Genomic DNA, 18519 nt, shown 5'->3' with positions numbered 1-18519 from the left:
CAAGAGGTCCTTTTGCTCTTTGCTTCTTTGCCACCTTGAGCGCGGCGGGGTTGCTGGGCGGCTTTGTTTGGGGTTGTAGGGCAGTGACAGCCGGTAGTGCCTGAGATTGGCGTGCGGAGGTCCTCGAGGCTGAGAGATAGGAGAATTCTTAACACCGCCCGATGGGGGCCGCGTTTCTGATCTAACAGTTCACAGAAGTGAAAGAGAAGAGGGAACTGGGGCTGTGCAGTCAGAAACCAAGAAGTGTTATAAAAGGAAGCGCTGCTTGTCCTTGTGCTGCTGCTTGGCTGTCTATAGCAGGAAAAAAGAAGCCCAAAAGCAGCACCTGAGAGGCTGTTCTGTGCTTTTTTTTAAAGTTGGACTGCTCTTGTGTACGTTGGAATATATTGTTAAGTTTCATTATATTGTTATAAACTGTTAAGTAGGCCCAGTGTTAACGGTTAAATGCTTGTAAATTGTCTGCATTCCAGGACATGTGTTTAGAGGAGCTGAAATGCTGGAGATAAAAGCTCTTCATCCTGCACCAAAAGCAGTCAGAGGGGATTCAATTTTTTAACTTCATTTTCCAAGGCTGATCTCTAAATGACAGGGAACTGAGCAAAGTTAGAGCAGTGAGTGTGTCCAGGGATGGCAGCCTCCAGGTGTGCAGTGTGGCTGGAATTGTCCTGCCTCAGTGCTGTGCTGGGACTCACTCTAGGTCAGTGTTCATAATGTGGAGTTAGAGCTGAGCTCCCGTGAGCTATTTGCTTTACTGTGTGTTTACGTGTAGCTCTTGAGTTCTGTTGGGCAAAACAAACCTTTTTCCTGTTTGAATTGCAGTTGTTTAGTAGTCTGTTTGTAGTTAGTGTGTGTGTTAACTGATTAAAAAGATATTTGGAGTAAAATCCTAGTTTTTAAAGCTCTGATGGTTGTGATGGTTCCAGAACTCTCAGTAGAAAGTGTCTGGACAGAAGAGGAAGAAAAACCGCCCCAGAATGAGTCTGAGAGTGTAAAAGGCAAGGACAGAGGATTCATTTCTCTTATTTTTTTGTCTGGACATGTTTGAAAAGCCTTTGAAGTAAGAAGGGGAAAAGGAAAATCTGGAGAGCGCATCCAGGTATGAGTGTGTCTGTAAGCATCCGTCCTGGCGGGCAGGAAGCAGAGGATGTTTGTAATGGCTGAGTGCTTTTATTGCAGTGCAGAGTTTTGCAGTTGTCCCAATGCTCTGTACATTTTGGGGCAGGGGAGGCTGTTCCAGCAAGGACTCAGGAGCACAGTAGGAGTGATGTCGGAGCTCAGTGAAGCCCAGTGCCTGTGCTCTGTTTGGACCTCTGCCTTTCAGTGTTCTCATGAGCACTGAGATCAGAAATAGACAGTTTGAAAGATTCTCAGGGAGGTTTTGCTACCTTGAATAGATAATGTGAGCTTGTTAATGCCTTTTGGCAGGAGCATATCTAAATTTAAGCCTCGCAGGTTGCACACATTTTTGCCTAGCTTAAATTTTTACTGTGATTCTGAATATAAAGTTTGTTGAATAAATATTACTTCATCCTGATAAACATTGAAGGGATATTATTTTTACTCCTGTTCTGTTTTCTGGTACCTTTTTAGTGCCCCGTGGATGGAAAAAAGATGAGTTGTGCAGTGCAGAGCCCCTCATTTCTTCAGAAACATGGTTCATTGAGCCTTGCTCTGAAAGCTTTGGTTCTCAGCATATACTTAACTAATAGTTTAAGAGGCTGCTGTTACCATAGATTAGTGTCTGAGTGACAAAAGGCAGGCAGAGGTTAAGCAGTGCAGGAGCAACGCCTGCTGTTCTCTGTAAACAATGGAAATATGGTTTTCTGATGATTAGGCAAACTAATTAGCATATTTGATTTGTATTAAGATAAATTCTGATCATTTCCGCAGCGTTTCCCTGCTCCCTCAGGCCAGGACTCGGTTCTGGTGGGAGGAGGCAGTGTGTTCTCCCATGCCTGGTGCTGGGAGCCCGCCTGGTGGGTGCCCTGAGTGTGGGCATGGCGAGCCGTGCTGCTGGACTTGAGGTTGGGGTTTCCTGCAGTCCCGTCAGCCTTGGTGTTAGCAAACACTGCTCCTCGCTGCTCAGGTCCCCGTTGTGAAACAGCTCCGTCTGTGCTGCTGTGAGGCTGAGTGCTCTCAGTAATGCACCTTCCATTGTTTTGAAAGGGAGATCAAACAAGCACAGCAGGTTATAAGGCGCCGCAAATGTTACGTGGCTTTAGTGGAGTCTCTACAAGCAACAAATAGTTAGCTATGCAAATCCAAAAGTGTGTGCTTTTCTAAAGCATGAGAAAAACTTAACCTGAGAAAACTGAGCTGGGGCGGTGTGCCCGGGTGTCCTGTGTGTGCTGCACAGTGCTGGGGCGCAGTGCCACAGCTGAGTGCTGTCTTGTAGCAAGATCCTGGCAGAATCCTTGCCTAGCTGTCATTGTTTCTCTTGCTGCAGCCTGACGTACACTGCTTTAAAGTACAGCTGTGCTGATGGCTGCGTTGCCTGTTGAAGGGTTGGTGTGTGGGTGGGCGCGTCAGCCAGAAGCATGGCAAGGAAGCTGCTGTCACCCAGCTGGGGCTCCGCACGGTCACTGCAAGCTGCTGTGTTAATTGGGTCAGCTGCTGTGCTGTAGTGCAGCTCAGTTCCCCCAAGCACTGCTGCTGTCTCCTGAGCAGGACTGTGGAGGCCAACGAGGAGCCGGAGAGGGACCAGCAGGTCTCAGAGCCATGCAGGTTGCTTGGCGAGGCTGCTAAACTTGCAGTGCCAGAAGTTTCAGTCAACACATTTAAAATAGAGAAGCCCCCCCCCCCTTCCAAATCTTACACAACAGCTGGTGCTGCCAGATTTTAATAACATGCACACAGGCTAACATGGCAGTGAGTTTAGAACAATAGTTGGGCCACTTCCTTCCTGTGTGCCTGCTGAGGCACAGCCCAGCTGCCGGGTCCTGCTGCTGACAGATGGGTGACATCGTGCTGATATCACTGCAGGCCTGAGTGCTCTGCTGGTGTAGGACGAGAGATTTGTGTGTGCTGCCATTCCTTGTGCTCCTGCCTTAAAAAAAAAAGGTCTCTGCAATTGCACTCACTGCTTGCTCAGCAGTCCCAAGTTTTATGTGAGCTTCCAGAAAAAAAAAATTGATGATGCTTATCAGCTAATGTCAGTAATGGCATGTGGGACCTCTGCAGAGCAGGCTGATAGGAGCTGCCCTGGGAGTGTCCTGTCTTTGTGCTTCTAAGAAATTTGGGTTAACTTGTTCTGCTAGCCTCCACCTATTCTGAGATCAATTAATAAGCTATGTTCATATTTTCTTTAATATCACTGTATTTAAAATGTATTTGATGTTTGCATTAAAACAGCTGTGAAGTGCTAGTAAATGTTGAGCTGCTGCAGTTCCCCCGTGACTGTCAGTCTGCAGAGATGTGGTTGCAGTGGCAGAATGGAACTGGAAGCCCGGGAGTCCCAAGGGGCAGTGGCTGCTTTAGTCATGCTAAAGTCTGATTTGTGATATTCACACCTGTTGGTGCTCCTTCCTGGTGGTAAAAGCACTGTGCTAAATATTGCCAAAATGGAGTTATTTTTAACGTGACTAAGACTTGATGTGTCAAATGTGCTGACGCAGGGCTTTGTGGTTCTGGCAGGTAGTGTCGTCAGTGCAAAGAGGGAACACCTGTTCTGTGCATGCTGCATTAGCCATGCAGTCTCTGAAAGGCACTGCTCTGAGAACTTGGGCTGTGTTACTTTGAATGGAGTTTGTGTGTTTCCTGGGTAACTTAATGAGGCCTCTTTGTTTTGAAGGAGTTATACGGTGCCTAAAACAATTTTTCAGTAGTACAGTAGTGATTGTCACACCTGCTCTATTACACAGGTGTGTGTTTGTGCATGTAATACAGGTGGTTCACCTTGAACAAACGGTGCTGCTTGGAGAGCTGGGCGGTCTGCTGAGAACCAGCTTCTGTTATTTCTTGCTCTCCTTTGGCTTTTAGTTTGGTATGCATTGTAATAGGTCTTGGTCCCCTGCTCCCTGTTGTCTTTGTGTTGTAAAGTTGTGCTTCTGGAGTCTCTGAGGAGGAGGATTGGTTTGGATAGAGAAAAAGCTAATCCACAGGAAAGTGATTTACTTTTGTGATTCATTTTTCCTATTTGTGAACTGGCACTTCAATATTCTTGTGAGTAGGAGCTAATGAAGCAAGTATCAATTCTATATACAGTGTGTATGTGATTGTTTTTGATATATGTGGTATGTATCTCAAACTCTCATCAGTTTTCTGTTCTTCTGAGCTTTTTCTGAATTAAAGACAAGTTTTTACACAACAAAGTAGGGATTACCGTTCTTGGCTTTGTTCTGAACATATTTTGATAGTATAACCTAAGCACTGACCTTGTACTCCAGGTTAATGGACCGGATGGCATTCTGCAGAATGGAGCAGTGGATGATAACGTAGCTAAAACCAGCCAGCTTCTGGCAGAGTTGAATTTTGAAGAAGATGAAGAAGATACTTACTATACAAAGGATCTTCCTGTGCATGCTTGCAGGTGAGACCTGATCAGGCTGATTGTTTCCAGAAGGTGGGGGCACTGAATGAAACGTGCATGGTTGGAATTTTGAGAGCAGCTTCCCTGGAGGCAGCTGCCTGCTGGTAGGCTGGGAGTGCCCTCTGCTGAGCTCCTATGTGCTCTGACAGTGCTGCTTTGCTGAGGTCTCGGGCCTCTCTTCTGAGGGCTACAAAGTTGAGCCATCCTAGGAATGGCAATGATGGAAATAGTTAAAAAGCTTGCCTGAAACCAGAAGTTTAACTCGTGTGTTGGATACTTCCAGCAACTCTCATGATTCCTAATTTCCACTTCCCCTTATTTTGTACACTTCTAGATAATTCAGATCTTGTATTTGCATTTTTCTGTAAGTAATTTTGCCAACCACTTCCTCATCTCATTTTAATTCCAGTTACTGTGGTATCCATGACCCTGCCTGTGTGGTGTACTGCAACACCAGCAAAAAGTGGTTCTGTAATGGGCGTGGAAATACATCTGGCAGGTAAATGATTAAATGACGGAAATTAGATGGGCAAACTCGCTTTAGTGTTTGTTTTGAAATGGCATAATGGGTGTGACTTACATTTTCCATGATGATTGAAGTCTCGTGACTTGAATGTGAACCTCCAACCTCTAGCTTTTCCTGTTAAGAGCTTACAGCTCCATCTCAGCAAAACTTGAATTCTTCTGTGGCATGAGCTCACTGTTCCTCCCCCTGTGCTCTTGCAGAACAGTGTAACTGATGCTGTGATCTGTGGAGCCTCAGGAAGCTGCTTCCAAATAGCCATAAATTTCTTACGCATTGCCCCTTCTTTCACATTCACTTTAAAGTATTCAAGCATTGGAAAAACACTCGAAACTATTAGCAGTCATCTTGGCCTGGACGAAAAGAGCAGGGAATTACTAATGTCTGCCAAAGTATGAATAGGTTTTTGTTTATCTCTTAATAATGACTGAGTTGCTATGTTACATAAAGTTAGGACTAAATCTGGTTTTCATATTGACTGCTTGTAAATATGCATCCTCTCTGGTTTCAGCCACATTGTCAATCATCTTGTGAGAGCAAAGTGCAAAGAGGTGACTCTCCATAAAGATGGACCTCTAGGAGAGACTGTCCTGGAATGTTACAACTGTGGATGTCGTAACGTGTTTCTCCTTGGCTTTATTCCAGCTAAGGCAGACTCTGTGGTTGTTTTGCTGTGCAGGTGAGAGAATGCCTTGATTACGGTGTTTGTGTTAAGTATTGCACAACTGGATTTCTAAATGGCAACCCTCAGCTTTCACTTTGTTACCTGAATGTTTTGTATTCTAGTCTCTTTTTTATCCCCATGTCATACTTAGTATTTTAGATGCTGAGTTTTTTCAGTTCCAGAAATACAGGAGAAATTCTGATTATCTTGCCTCTGCAGTGTTGAAATGCAGGAACTGATGAATTGGCTCAGCAGGCTACTAGTGTTGGCTTTCTTCTTTTAACTAAGATGCTTGACGTGTTTAACATATTCTTCAAACATGTTCTTATACTTTGGTAGATTCCCTTACAGTTGTTTAATGTAATAATTTTTGTCAATATTTTGATTGTGCAGGCAGCCATGTGCAAGTCAGAGCAGTTTAAAGGATATTAATTGGGACAGTTCACAGTGGCAGCCTCTTATCCAAGATCGCTGTTTCCTTTCGTGGCTGGTAAAGATTCCATCTGAGCAGGAACAGCTGAGAGCACGTCAGATTACAGCTCAGCAGATTAACAAACTGGAAGAACTTTGGAAGGTATTTCCCACTTTTCAGATACCAATTATGTTTTGCTTAATGCTGGTTTTGTGTCTCATGAAGGAGGGACAAGGCTGTTTTAGCAACAGAGTAAGGCAGGAAACATAACCTAGTATACATGAAGTTCAAACCTTTCCCTTTTGACAAGCAACACAACTGGGAATTAACTAGAGAATGGAAAAGATCGCCTGTTAAAGTAGAAAAGCTTGATCTTTAGGTTCTGTCAGTCTGTAATCAGTCACTGCTTTTTGAGAGCTTTTTCTGTACATTTGTTAATACAGAACAAACTTCACTGCCTGTAGGTGAGTGTGACGTAACATCTCGGTATAGTTTTGGCAGTTTATTGTCACTTGTTCGTGCTTAAAACTTTGAAACAAGACTCCTGTGTGTTAAATTCTAGGAAAATCCATCTGCAACCCTTGAGGACTTAGAAAAGCCTGGTGTTGATGAAGAACCACAGCATGTCCTGCTTAGATACGAAGATGCTTATCAGTACCAAAATATATTTGGTCCTCTAGTCAAGCTCGAGGCAGACTATGACAAGAAGCTTAAGGAGTCTCAGGTAATCTGCTTGAAAAATGCCTGTTTGAGGGGGAATTCTGACCAGTTCTCTCAATTAGTAGAATGGAAGGAAAAACTAAAATGAAATAAATGTAATATTACTGTAATAAAGACCTGACAGTAATAGAAAGTAGTAACCATGTGTGATCACAGGGAAGAACTTGAAACAGTGCTTGAGGTCTTCCATTTCTTCTGAAGTCAAAGTTTGTCTTTCCTGGAATTGAATTCTTTGTCAGAACTGTTGCTTGGCCACCTTCTGTTACCTTCTTTTCCTCATAACATTCAGTTACCTTTGTATCAGTCACTTTCTAGTCAAGCTTGTAATACCTTGGGGACACTTAAAGGTTTTTTATAAAACAAACACTGGTGGTGATTATAACATACTTCTCATTAACTAAATACATTGTCTTTGGAAACAGAATTAACTGCTACAGGTGGTGTGAATACAGTCCATAATAAATACAGATATTTGTTTGACAGTGGAACAGCAAGTTTTGTATTTCTCCAGTTTTGAAGTTTAGGACTGTGAGGACTGTAGTAGTTGGTAAACAGCTCTTCAAGAATATATGCTCTTTCTTTATTGTTAGACCCAAGATAACATCACAGTCAGATGGGACCTGGGCTTGAACAAGAAAAGAATTGCTTATTTCACTCTGCCAAAGACTGATTCAGGTAATGACAGCTCAACTGCATGTTTTGTCTGACTTTTGTACCTGGTGAATAACATCAGTATTTAAAGAACTGTAATGATCTGGCCTGGGGTATAAGATAGTCCTGTAGGTTTTCTGCATTGTGGGCTGGTTGTTGTAAATGTTCTGCTTTCTCTTTCCTTTGTAGATATGCGTCTTATGCAAGGAGATGAGATCTGCTTGAGGTATAAAGGAGACCTGGCACCTTTGTGGAAAGGAATTGGCCATGTTATCAAAGTTCCTGATAGTATCCTTTACTTAATGAGCCTTAAGATGAGGCTTAACGAAAGGTTAAATTATCTCTGAGGATCTCCTAAATTGTGTACATAAGTAATTTTGAAACCATTGTAATTAGTGGGCATCTACTTAATAAATCAAAATTGGGAAAAATACAATTCAAATTTTTGCTATAGATTACTACTTAACGAGGTTCTACAGATTATGGTGATGAGATAGCCATCGAGCTGAGGAGCAGCGTTGGAGCCCCTGTGGAGGTTACTCATAACTTCCAAGTGGATTTTGTGTGGAAGTCTACTTCATTTGACAGGTATTGAGAAGGCACTTAAACTCAGTAGATAATGAGTTCAGTAGGTGTATATTTTTTTCTTCTACCTTCAGTGGGATTCTTGAACAAGAGTCTCGATGTATTGTTTCATTTTACTTGCAATCAGAGGGAGTGTATTGAATGCATCAAGTTCGTGAACGTGACGCCTGTTTCACAGAGCAACAGCTCTAATTGTTGTTAGAGGTGGTGATGTTCAGATGAGTTCCAAGCTGTCAGTGTTTCTCACTTTGAGAGCATGTTCAGGGATTCTGGAAATACATTCATGTAACTTCTGAATCCAAGGGGAGAAATTAACCTCAAGCTTAGTAGCATTTGGGATTTAAGAACAAAAAGTTCTGAGGTTCTGTTTGTTAACGCAGTCATGAGGTGCTCTCTGTTCTTATTTGCTCTCCTCAACTTTGAATCACTTTGACAAGCTGATGTTTCAAGGAAACTGAAACAGCTGTGAGGTCTGTGGGTTTGAGATGTGTCCATACTGCATGTTGTGAGATAGGAGTTTGTTTGTTGTCCTGAAATAGAGGTACTGAGTACAGCTTTTATTCAGATCTTGCACCTAAAACTTCCACTGCAAACTCTGACATAGTCCAATTCCACTGCAGCTTTGTGGTTATACTTTGTAGAATGCACACTGGGGAAACAAAGATCTGTGTTAGGAAGCCTAATGCTTGGTCTCTTAATTCTGTTATTAGATGCTTTGCATTGTCGTTTTTCCAAAAGATATGTTTTAATTTGTCTGATGGCTGATTAACTTCTGTTCGACACTTTCATCTTAGGTAATCCTGATTTTTGTTCTATTTTTTGTCCTTCGTTCATTTCAGAATGCAGAGTGCTTTAAAAACATTTGCTGTGGATGAGACTTCAGTGTCAGGATACATCTATCACAAACTGTTAGGCCATGAGGTGGAAGATGTAATTATTAAATGCCAGTTGCCAAAGCGCTTTACAGCACAAGGACTTCCTGATCTCAACCATTCTCAGGTAACCTCATCTTCTCTTTTTTTTTTTCTGCATGCAAAGAATATTATAAAGGATTTATGACTGAAGGTTGAGCGACTTTGTAATTTCCTGTGCATGGAATACTGAATAGCATTAAAATAATTCCATAGGTTTATGCTGTGAAGACTGTCCTGCAGCGTCCTCTGAGCCTTATCCAGGGTCCCCCTGGTACTGGAAAAACAGTGACATCAGCTACCATTGTCTATCATCTGGCTAGACAGGGCAATGGGTAAGAACTTCTCTGAATCCTTATGCATGAGGTTACCTCATTATTGGTCCAGAGAGTCAGCTCACATTTAAACACTTAAGCAGTCTGTATCCTTGAACTGGAAAGATTTTCTAGAAATGTATTATTCTGTGAAGATCTGAGCTTAAATCAGAAGATATTCATCAGTAGCTTATTTTTAGGGAGCATGTACATTAACAGAGTATTGCAGGAAGAAGTTTACAGTTAATTGAGACTTTTTTTGCCTTTTTTTCCCCAAGGCCTGTGTTAGTGTGTGCTCCGAGTAACATAGCTGTAGATCAGTTGACAGAGAAGATCCACCAGACTGGTCTGAAAGTGGTTCGGCTGTGTGCTAAAAGCCGTGAGGCAATTGACTCACCTGTATCCTTCTTGGCTCTGCATAACCAGATCAGAAACATGGATAGGTAAGGAGTGGGTGAGGGGAGAGGGGAAGACACCCCAAAAAACCCAAACCTCAGGTGTTGTGATGGATGCAGTTGTTTTAACAGCTCTCTGACAGTGATGATCTATATTCTGCTCTGCACATAAGTCATTTTTATTTTTGCAAAGACATGTTCTTGTTTCTGTGGCAATATGCAAAGAGCTTCACTGTGAGCTGGAGTTGTTGTTAATTAGATTATAATGCAAAATTCCATTTTTGCAGCATGCCAGAGCTTCAGAAGCTGCAACAACTTAAAGATGAAACTGGAGAACTGTCATCTGCTGATGAGAAACGCTACCGTGCACTAAAACGAACAGCAGAGCGTGAGCTGCTTATGGTAAAGTTCCATCAGATACAGTAGTTCTGTTACTGCCTTCTCCCACTGGGGGCTTAGTTGCAGCTTGTTGGCGGATATCAGAATACAGTTTAACTTCTGGGGAGATTCCTGGAGTGGTATTCAATGATAACACTTCCATACAGGTGATCTATCCTACTTGATTGATTTTGGTTGTGTTTCTATCTCAGAATGCAGATGTGATCTGTTGCACATGTGTGGGAGCTGGGGATCCAAGACTTGCAAAAATGCAGTTCCGCTCCATTCTGATTGATGAAAGCACGCAGGCCACTGAGCCAGAGTGCATGGTGCCAGTTGTGCTGGGAGCAAAGCAGGTAGGAGCCACTGGATTTCCTTGAAGTGTGATTTGTAAATGGTATAAGTAGTAGCTTAGGCAGAAAATTCAGACTTGGCTAGCTGCGTTGTCATCAGCGGTGAATTTTTCTTTTCTACAGCTTATTCTTGTAGGTGACCACTGCCAGCTTGGTCCCGTTGTGATGTGTAAGAAAGCTGCAAAGGCAGGCTTGTCTCAGTCCCTGTTTGAGAGGCTGGTGGTGCTGGGGATTCGCCCCATCCGCCTGCAGGTGCAGTACCGCATGCACCCTGCTCTGAGTGCTTTCCCATCCAACATCTTCTATGAGGGTTCGCTCCAGAATGGTGTCACTGCAGGTGAGTAAGAATGGCATTTCCTGCAAATTCCTTTCTCTTCAGTTCATTAAGGATCAAAGGAAAAATTCTTTAGTCTAGATAAGTTTTTTTTTTAATTCAATTAGGCAGGGAACTGCCACCACACTGATGGTTTGGAGTCTTTGGGGCATCACTGTGAAAGTGGGTTTTTTAGTAAAGCAGTACTAACTTTTATTACTTCTGTGCTCTTCAGCTGACCGTGTGAAGAAAGGGTTTGATTTCCAGTGGCCACAGCCAGATAAGCCAATGTTTTTCTATGTTACACAAGGGCAGGAAGAAATCGCCAGCTCAGGCACCTCTTACTTGAACAGGTAAAAATCGATACTGAGATAAATTTACTTAGAAATACTGATAGTATAAGGAGCACAGGGCAATTAAGTGCCTAATATAAGAGGGATGACATCCAAACTTTTCCAAGGAATGAGCTTCTAACACTCTGCTCCTTTGCTTTACATGCATTTGTTTGTGTGCCTGGAAGGAAGAACCAGACCAACTTACAAAACATATCTGCTGTGATATTTTTAACCTGTCTGCTTCTTGAACTGCGTGTGCAGGAGTGCTGAATGCAGCAAGGCAGACTGCACAAACAAATGGCACAATCGTTTGCTGACAGGGCGATTGGCATTAAAAAACATTCTATATTTAAAACTTCAAGATAAAACAACGGAAGGATCTGTTTGTACAGCAGGCTGAACACTTCTCATGGCCTCACTCAAAGTACAAGTGTACATTTAGCTCTGAGAAGTTGCATTTCAGAAGAGTGATGGTCCGTCCTGAATTCTGCTGTTCCAGGAGGTCCAGTTGTGCAGTACTGAAAAGGTGGATGTCGATTTCAGGATAAATTTGTGTTATGACCTCTTTTTGAGGTGTTTTTTAGCTTCTGCCTGTATTCTTTTGGCTGAGAGCATCTGTTTGTAGCCTCAGCCAAGAGGTGATAGCAGTGAATGTTCTTGCAGAGCTTAAGCTGAACTAATTCGAGTGACAGAAAGAAGGCACAGCACACGTGTTCAGGTTTTCTAGCCCCATTCACTGAAAATGTTTAGACTTAATGCTGTCATTTACTGAAATAAATGATTCTTTTTTTTCTTCCTAGAACGGAAGCTGCCAATGTGGAGAAGATAACTACAAAGCTATTGAAAGCTGGTGCCAAACCTGATCAGATTGGCATTATTACTCCTTATGAAGGCCAGCGATCCTATCTGGTGCAGTACATGCAGTTCAGTGGTTCCTTGCATACAAAACTTTACCAGGTATGGAGTCACTGCACTAACAAGAGAACCTTTGGATGCCGAGAAGATAGAAAAGGCAGACACTGAAACTCAAATGTTTTCATTTTTAGTCTGGCTTCTCAGTCTTCAATCTGTTTATTCTTTAGTAACTTCTGAGCATTTTAGTTGACCTTAGTGAAATAGCTGAAGGGAAGGTAATGCAGGAGTTAGCAGATGCCAGTAAGTTTCAGGAGAGCAGTTTGCCAAATAATGGAGAAAGCCCAGTGAGGTTCTCTTGAAAGGAGAGCTTCAATGAGTCCATCCTCTGAGGGCTCATTGAGGCACAAAAGGGAAAGGTCAGCAGTGCTTCAGCTGTGGAAAAACATCTCAAGCTGGGAGACATGCAGGAGGTTGAACTCCATAAATCGTAATGCTCAATTATTTGTTTGCTTAGGAGTGTGTCCTCTGATGAGTGGACCTCCTTCACCAAACAGTAAAACATGTTGCTACAAACAGGCTGGTTAGATGTTTAATACAGTCTCTTTTGCAATAATTGAAGGCTTGGGCAGTGTTTTCACTGAAGGAAAACTTGGTGGAAATACTTCTGCTCCTGCCAGGAACGATCTGTCCCTCTGATTCAGGCTTCTCAGTAGCTGGGAGCAGCAGTGCTAATCTGCAGCTGTATTGCTATGAGGTTTTGGAATGGCCACATTCGTTCTGGTGGTGTACCTGGAGAAGGGCTGCTTTCTGCAGCAGGTGCCAGTTGTAGGGGGGAAATGCAAGAACCATAGAGCACATGAACACAGAAGTTATTTGTCTTAAACTGAGGCTCTCTGTTCTCCCTTAGGGAAGCTTTTTAGTGGGCAGTGGAATTATCAGATCATCTGGCATGACAAAAATAACACTTTTCTCAAATGATGGAACTGTTAGTGTGCAGCCAATACATTTTGTAATACCTGTTGGTAGTACAACTGTTATGCACTGTGCTTCCATGATTTACGTGTTTTTCTCTGTGTTAGGAAGTAGAAATTGCAAGCGTGGATGCCTTCCAAGGACGAGAGAAGGACTTTATTATCCTGTCTTGTGTGAGGGCCAACGAACACCAAGGGATAGGATTTCTGAATGACCCCAGGCGTCTTAATGTGGCTCTTACAAGAGCAAGGTAAGGTAAAATTGGACAGGTTTTCTGTTTTAGAGATAAGCTACTGAGGGCTGTGTTCTGTGGGTGGTAAGCCTGTTCCTGTGCCTGGTTTAAGGGAGCCTTGAAGGGAATATGGTAATCATCCAACTTTACAAGAGCAATCTTAAATCAGTCAGCATTACTCTTTCGTACTGGGAGTCTGTTGAAAGTTACTGAGAAGTCAGTGATGTGCTGGTTGGCTTCCCTTGGTATCTGCTAAGTTCTAAAACAATGCAGTGTGGCTTGTTGAGCATAGTGACGTGTTTGACAAGCCTGTAGAAGGGAGGAGATTGCTGCGGCCAGTTTCCCAGGAATCACAAGCTTCCAAGTGTACAGAAATCCTTTGCTGTATACAGGAACTTTTGGGTCAGGGTCTCCAACGCCTACTGTCACAGGCTTCTCTGGAGTGCCTTCATTTGCTGCTGTTCCAGCAGTACTGTGTAACCTGTCCTGTTTTTAGTCAAAGCTGATGTTATTTTTGCTGTTTGTTCTCCCATAGGTATGGGGTGATTATTGTTGGGAACCCAAAAGCTCTGTCTAAACAACCACTTTGGAATCACCTGCTGAATTACTACAAGGAGCAGAAGGTTCTGGTGGAGGGACCACTGAATAACCTCCGGGAGAGCCTCATGCAATTCAGCAAGCCCCGAAAACTTGTCAACACTATCAACCCAGTAAGTTGGCCTTTCCTGTTTCTCAGATGTCTGTGGCATGAAGTAACTGGGCATTAATAACCATAAATGGACACCCACGTGCCCTCACACACCTCTATCTTTCCACTTCTGTTGCCTATTAAATGGGCTGTGGCAGAGTAAGCTGTAGTTGCTAAGTGGAGCAGTTTGTCTTTATTCACTGCAAAATTTTACATGGGGGTAACTTCTGAGATGCATGAAACATCGTGTAATTACGTTGTGTAGATTTAGCAAGCTCATTATACAAGTGTTCTTCAAGGTTTCTACATAGACTTCTGTTGAGAATTGTCAACATGTGGTTGAGATGATAGCTGGATGTTTTTCTTGTATTAGAAAGAGTACCTGTGATGGTTTTGCTGAGTTTTTACTCACCTTACAGTCAGGTTGCAGTGCACAGCTCAATGTTAAGCTTTGTCCAACTATTCCAATGCTTTCAGGGTGCCCGCTTCATGACCACTGCCATGTATGATGCACGTGAGGCTATTATTCCAGGATCTGTCTATGACCGGAGCAGTCAAGGTAAAGAGGCTGTCAGCATTAACACCATTCACCAATTTTCTTCAGTTAGTCTCTGGGGTTTGGTGTCTTACAGACTGCAAATGTTTAAATGCTTGAGGAGATGCTCCAGAAAAATGGGGGTTAAAAACTGAAAATGCTCGTGATGTCTGAGTACTTCAGGAGGGATTTTGCTGTCCCTAATGTTGCAGTAACCTCTGTGGTCTATAACTCCATGCCTGCAGAGCAGGTGAAGAGTGAGGGGTGTCTGTCAGTGCTGTAGGAATCGTGAACGGTGCTGTAGAAGAGTGATTGGATGGGGCGACCGCATTATGTCTCTTTGAGACTTGGGAGTGCGGGATAAATAGGGAACTAGAAATCCCAGAGGTTCTTGGCAGTGATAGGCCTGTCCTTTCAGTTTCTGATTTCTGATTATATTATTTTTCCTGCTTAAAGTCCTCCTGTTACCATTAGAGGCATGAATATGAATTTCAGAATGTTCAGGATGCTTGAAATCACTGTGACTTCCCCTCCCAGGGCGCCCATCCAACATGTACTTCCAAACCCACGACCAGATCGGGATGATCAGTGCAGGCCCCAGCCACGTCACTGCTATGAACATTCCTATCCCCTTCAACCTCGTGATGCCCCCAATGCCACCTCCAGGGTACTTCGGGCAGGCCAACGGCCCGGCTGCAGGTATGGGGCTGGGGGGGGACAGTGCCAAAGCCACAGTGTGGGTCTGATGTGGGATAATGGTTTCAGTGCTGATGAGAGTAAGATGTGATTTGATTATAAGCCTGTTGTATTTCTTTGCACCTACTACATGAGTACGATGTGAAGTGTTGCCTGAAGTGAGTCATCAAGTCTTTATAGAAGCATCTGATTCTCACACGCTTGCAAAGCTTCTCACTGTTGGTTTGGATAAATGCCTTTCCAGGGCGTGGGGCACCCAAAGGGAAGACTGGTCGTGGTGGGCGCCAGAAAAATCGTTTTGGGATTCCTGGAACGAGTCAGTCAAACCTTCCCAATAGCCAGGCGAGCCAAGACGTGGTGTCCCAGCCTTTCTCCCAGGGTCCACTGACTCAGGGGTATATCTCCATGAGTCAGCCATCTCAGATGAGTCAGCCTGGGCTCTCCCAACCAGAATTATCACAGGTAAGCGGAGCGATGCACGGTCTGCCCTTTTTCCTGGGTTTGATGTCAGTGTTGTTGGTGTGCACAGCTCTGTTTCTTAGAATTGAGGAAAGTAGAAACTAAAACATCTTCAGTTAATTTGGCTGACGCATTTCTTACCCTTTATTGGTGGGCTTCCTAAGTATACTTGAGCGAAAGAATTTAGTGCTGCGTATACCAACTTCACCTTGAGCCTCAGCGTTCAACTGCTGCCCCTCAGCTGCCATGTACTGCTAAAAGCTTTATAGCAATTCTGCAGCAAAATGGGGGTGAACTTGAAAAGCAAAGACAAAACAAAAGGTCATTTTTTCTTTAACACTGGCTGCTCTGTAAGGTACCACTGCAGCCTGATGCTGCTTAACACACGCTCTCGTTTCCAGGACAGTTACCTTGGTGATGAGTTTAAGTCTCAGATTGACGTGGCGCTGTCACAGGACTCCACCTACCAGGGGGAACGCGCGTATCAACATGGCGGAGTGACGGGACTGTCACAGTATTAGAGTGTAAGGCACGGGGGGTCACTCCTCTGCTTCTTCTCCCTGATACGAGTTCTGGGGATCTGTTTCTCTCATGACAGCCAGAATACAACTCTTGTTTTGCTTTCTCGCTTTCAGGTTGAGGAAGAAGAGCTAAGCTTGTGTGGAGCTTAGTTCATCAGCATTTTATTCTGGGTAATAAAAAAAATAAAATAAAATGGATACCTGTTTTCCACTGCTAAAACTGAAGCACCACTGTGTGAGAGCAACAGGAGAAAGAAACCAACCAACGGAGAGGAGAGAGAGAGAGAGAGAGAGAGAAAGGAGCGCGCGCGAGAGAGCCCACTGCTAGCTCACTGAGACAAGGAGACTGACCGGAGAGGAGAGAGAGCAACGACGGACTGGCTGGCGCCTCACGGGGAAGGCAACTCACCCTGCAATGAGTGGTCAGCCGAGTCCCTGCTCCCCCAGTCCAAGAAGCTCGAGAGAAGGGCCTTAAGCAGGTTTCACTTCATTCCATACTTCTCTTTGCGAGCAGGGCATTACTTTTCAGAGCAGATGGGGAGAGGAAAACCCTCATCTCAGAGTTGTTCTCATTTTCAAGGGGTACTATATTTTAGCAGTAACTGTTTACATTTTAGAAGCAGAGTTTCTGAGAGAGAGTTCCAAAGTTGACAGCAGGCCAAGCAGAAATCCAGTGGAACGTAGCTGATGCTCAACTCTGAGATGGAGGTTTTGTTGTCCAGCGCTGGCTCTGAAATCCTAGTGTCATCGTGCCGCCCACATCCCGAATGGGTCTTTCGTGACAAGGTGGTTTTAAAGAGATTCTTTCAAAGGAGCACTGAATTTTTAGAAGTTTGTCTCTGAATCCTTAGTGGTGGACCTGGGAGATCCTTGTTCTGAGAAGCTTACAAAAAGTGTAAAACAAAACTAAATTAGAGCACCAACCTTGAGAACTTTCAGTGTGATTTAAAGTTGCAGCAATCAGCCTCTTCTTCCTACATCGGATAGCAGTTAGAGTGGAAGGAGCCTGCGCGCTCGAGCAGGAGGAGGGTTTCGAAGTGTTTTCTGTATGCTTTAATTGGCTACTGTCTGGACTCTACTCTGTGAAAAACAAGCCTTTCTGTAAGATGAACTTTGCGCTTGAAAGGGGATGGGTTCCTGTGCCCTTCGGCCCTGGAGGAAAGGATGCTAACAGGCCTGCTTCACTGCTCCCTCAGCTGGGGGGAAGAAGTAGTGGAAACTGGGGATTATATTGGTTTTGAAGTCAAGACTACAATGTTACCGAAGCAGGTTGGAGAAATGGACAAAGCAGGCAGTTGTTGGAAGGTGGCCTCTGATAGATGGGTATAATTAGAGATAAGGGGGTAGGCTTTTGTGTGGCTTCTTCGGTGATGGATGCGGATAGCCGAAAGGTTCAGGTGTTGCAGAACAAACCCGGAGCTGCTTTTTCAGGTAGTGCACCCAGCTGTGCCATCGGTGCTGGCTGAAGAAATAGCTGGAAGTCAGAACTGAGAACAGCACATAAGAGAAGCCATCCAATTTCTAAGTTGTACCCATATCTTAAATAAGTCATATGGGAACACTGGGAGCGTTTTATTTCTGTCTAAACCTTTTTAGAAACGGCGCAGAGAATCACAATTCCTACAGCCCCCTTTTTATCGGATCCCACAACGCCCCCTCTGCCCCAGCAGGGCCATGGGGAACCTCGGTGTTTTTAAGGTTTGAATTAAGTTAGCGTTCTATCAAAGGGCTCCAAGTGTTTCTAGTCTTTTTTTGGGGGGGAACTCGAAATACCTCTCATATGAATGTACTTCAGCGACGTAAAACCCATTTTTGTACCTGGGGGGAAGCCCTTTCATCACTGTCCTTTCTGTAGAGTGTTGCCCCGCTTTCATCACCTGTATTCGCTGTAGTTTTCAGGAGTGTCTCCCCCAGCACAGACCTGGTGTAGCGTACCCACAAACGTGAGTAGTGTGCACACAGAACGGAACAGGTGTTCAGCATTCGTGTTCAGTCCTGCAGTGAACGTGGTTCGAGAACTGCAAAACAAACTCAAATTTTCCAGAAATGAAAACCATTCTTTGCTCATAAAAAGCCTCCAGCATTTAGACTTCTAAAATGTGAAAGAATGGAGACACAGGCCACCTTCCTTCCTTGTGAGATGGACTGTTTTATTTATTAACATTGCCGAAGGGCTTTTTGAATTTTTTTTCCTTCTGTAGGCTGCGTAGCTGCATAGACTTTTCAGATAGGTTTAAGCTGTAACCCTCTGTGCAATGCAATCCATTGAGTAATGTAACCCCCTCCCCCCCCCCCTTTATTTCACTGATGGGAATGCCTGCCTCTGCTTCGTGCTGTTTTTTTTCCTTTGTAGCAGTTACTCTGAGTTTTATAAATCCAGACATCAGTGCTAGCACGGTGTTACTCTTTTGATTTTGTCTCAGTTTGTTTTAAACCTGTTTGTCATCAATAAAATATTAATAAACAGCTCTTGCATTCA

General features: G+C 43.8%; 1 protein-coding gene across 2 annotated transcripts in view; it reads left to right on the top strand.

Moving 5' to 3' along the window:
* The window catches only part of UPF1 (UPF1, RNA helicase and ATPase), a 19395-nt gene extending 876 nt beyond the window's left edge, over nucleotides 1–18519 (top strand). Inside the window, exons 2-24 of one of the 2 annotated variants that reach the window (XM_015300129.4) lie at nucleotides 4386–4528; nucleotides 4938–5027; nucleotides 5563–5730; nucleotides 6109–6289; nucleotides 6690–6851; nucleotides 7438–7522; nucleotides 7688–7786; nucleotides 7978–8086; nucleotides 8923–9082; nucleotides 9211–9329; nucleotides 9587–9751; nucleotides 9991–10105; nucleotides 10294–10437; nucleotides 10558–10771; nucleotides 10983–11100; nucleotides 11883–12039; nucleotides 13017–13159; nucleotides 13677–13851; nucleotides 14307–14388; nucleotides 14902–15063; nucleotides 15305–15522; nucleotides 15921–16043; nucleotides 16155–18519. In XM_015300129.4, coding sequence (XP_015155615.1) covers nucleotides 4386–4528; nucleotides 4938–5027; nucleotides 5563–5730; nucleotides 6109–6289; nucleotides 6690–6851; nucleotides 7438–7522; nucleotides 7688–7786; nucleotides 7978–8086; nucleotides 8923–9082; nucleotides 9211–9329; nucleotides 9587–9751; nucleotides 9991–10105; nucleotides 10294–10437; nucleotides 10558–10771; nucleotides 10983–11100; nucleotides 11883–12039; nucleotides 13017–13159; nucleotides 13677–13851; nucleotides 14307–14388; nucleotides 14902–15063; nucleotides 15305–15522; nucleotides 15921–16040 — 3129 coding nt within the window. In that variant the 3' untranslated portion in view covers nucleotides 16041–16043; nucleotides 16155–18519. Of the gene's footprint in view, nucleotides 1–4385; nucleotides 4529–4937; nucleotides 5028–5562; nucleotides 5731–6108; nucleotides 6290–6689; nucleotides 6852–7437; nucleotides 7523–7687; nucleotides 7787–7968; nucleotides 8087–8922; nucleotides 9083–9210; nucleotides 9330–9586; nucleotides 9752–9990; nucleotides 10106–10293; nucleotides 10438–10557; nucleotides 10772–10982; nucleotides 11101–11882; nucleotides 12040–13016; nucleotides 13160–13676; nucleotides 13852–14306; nucleotides 14389–14901; nucleotides 15064–15304; nucleotides 15523–15920; nucleotides 16044–16154 lie in introns of both variants that reach the window. The other variant, XM_015300128.4, reaches the window with a different exon arrangement.

This window comes from Gallus gallus, chromosome 28 (genome assembly GCF_016699485.2).
Source record: "Gallus gallus isolate bGalGal1 chromosome 28, bGalGal1.mat.broiler.GRCg7b, whole genome shotgun sequence".
NCBI classification, from domain to species: Eukaryota; Metazoa; Chordata; class Aves; order Galliformes; family Phasianidae; genus Gallus; species Gallus gallus.
This window is presented reverse-complemented; position numbering and strand designations above follow the sequence as displayed.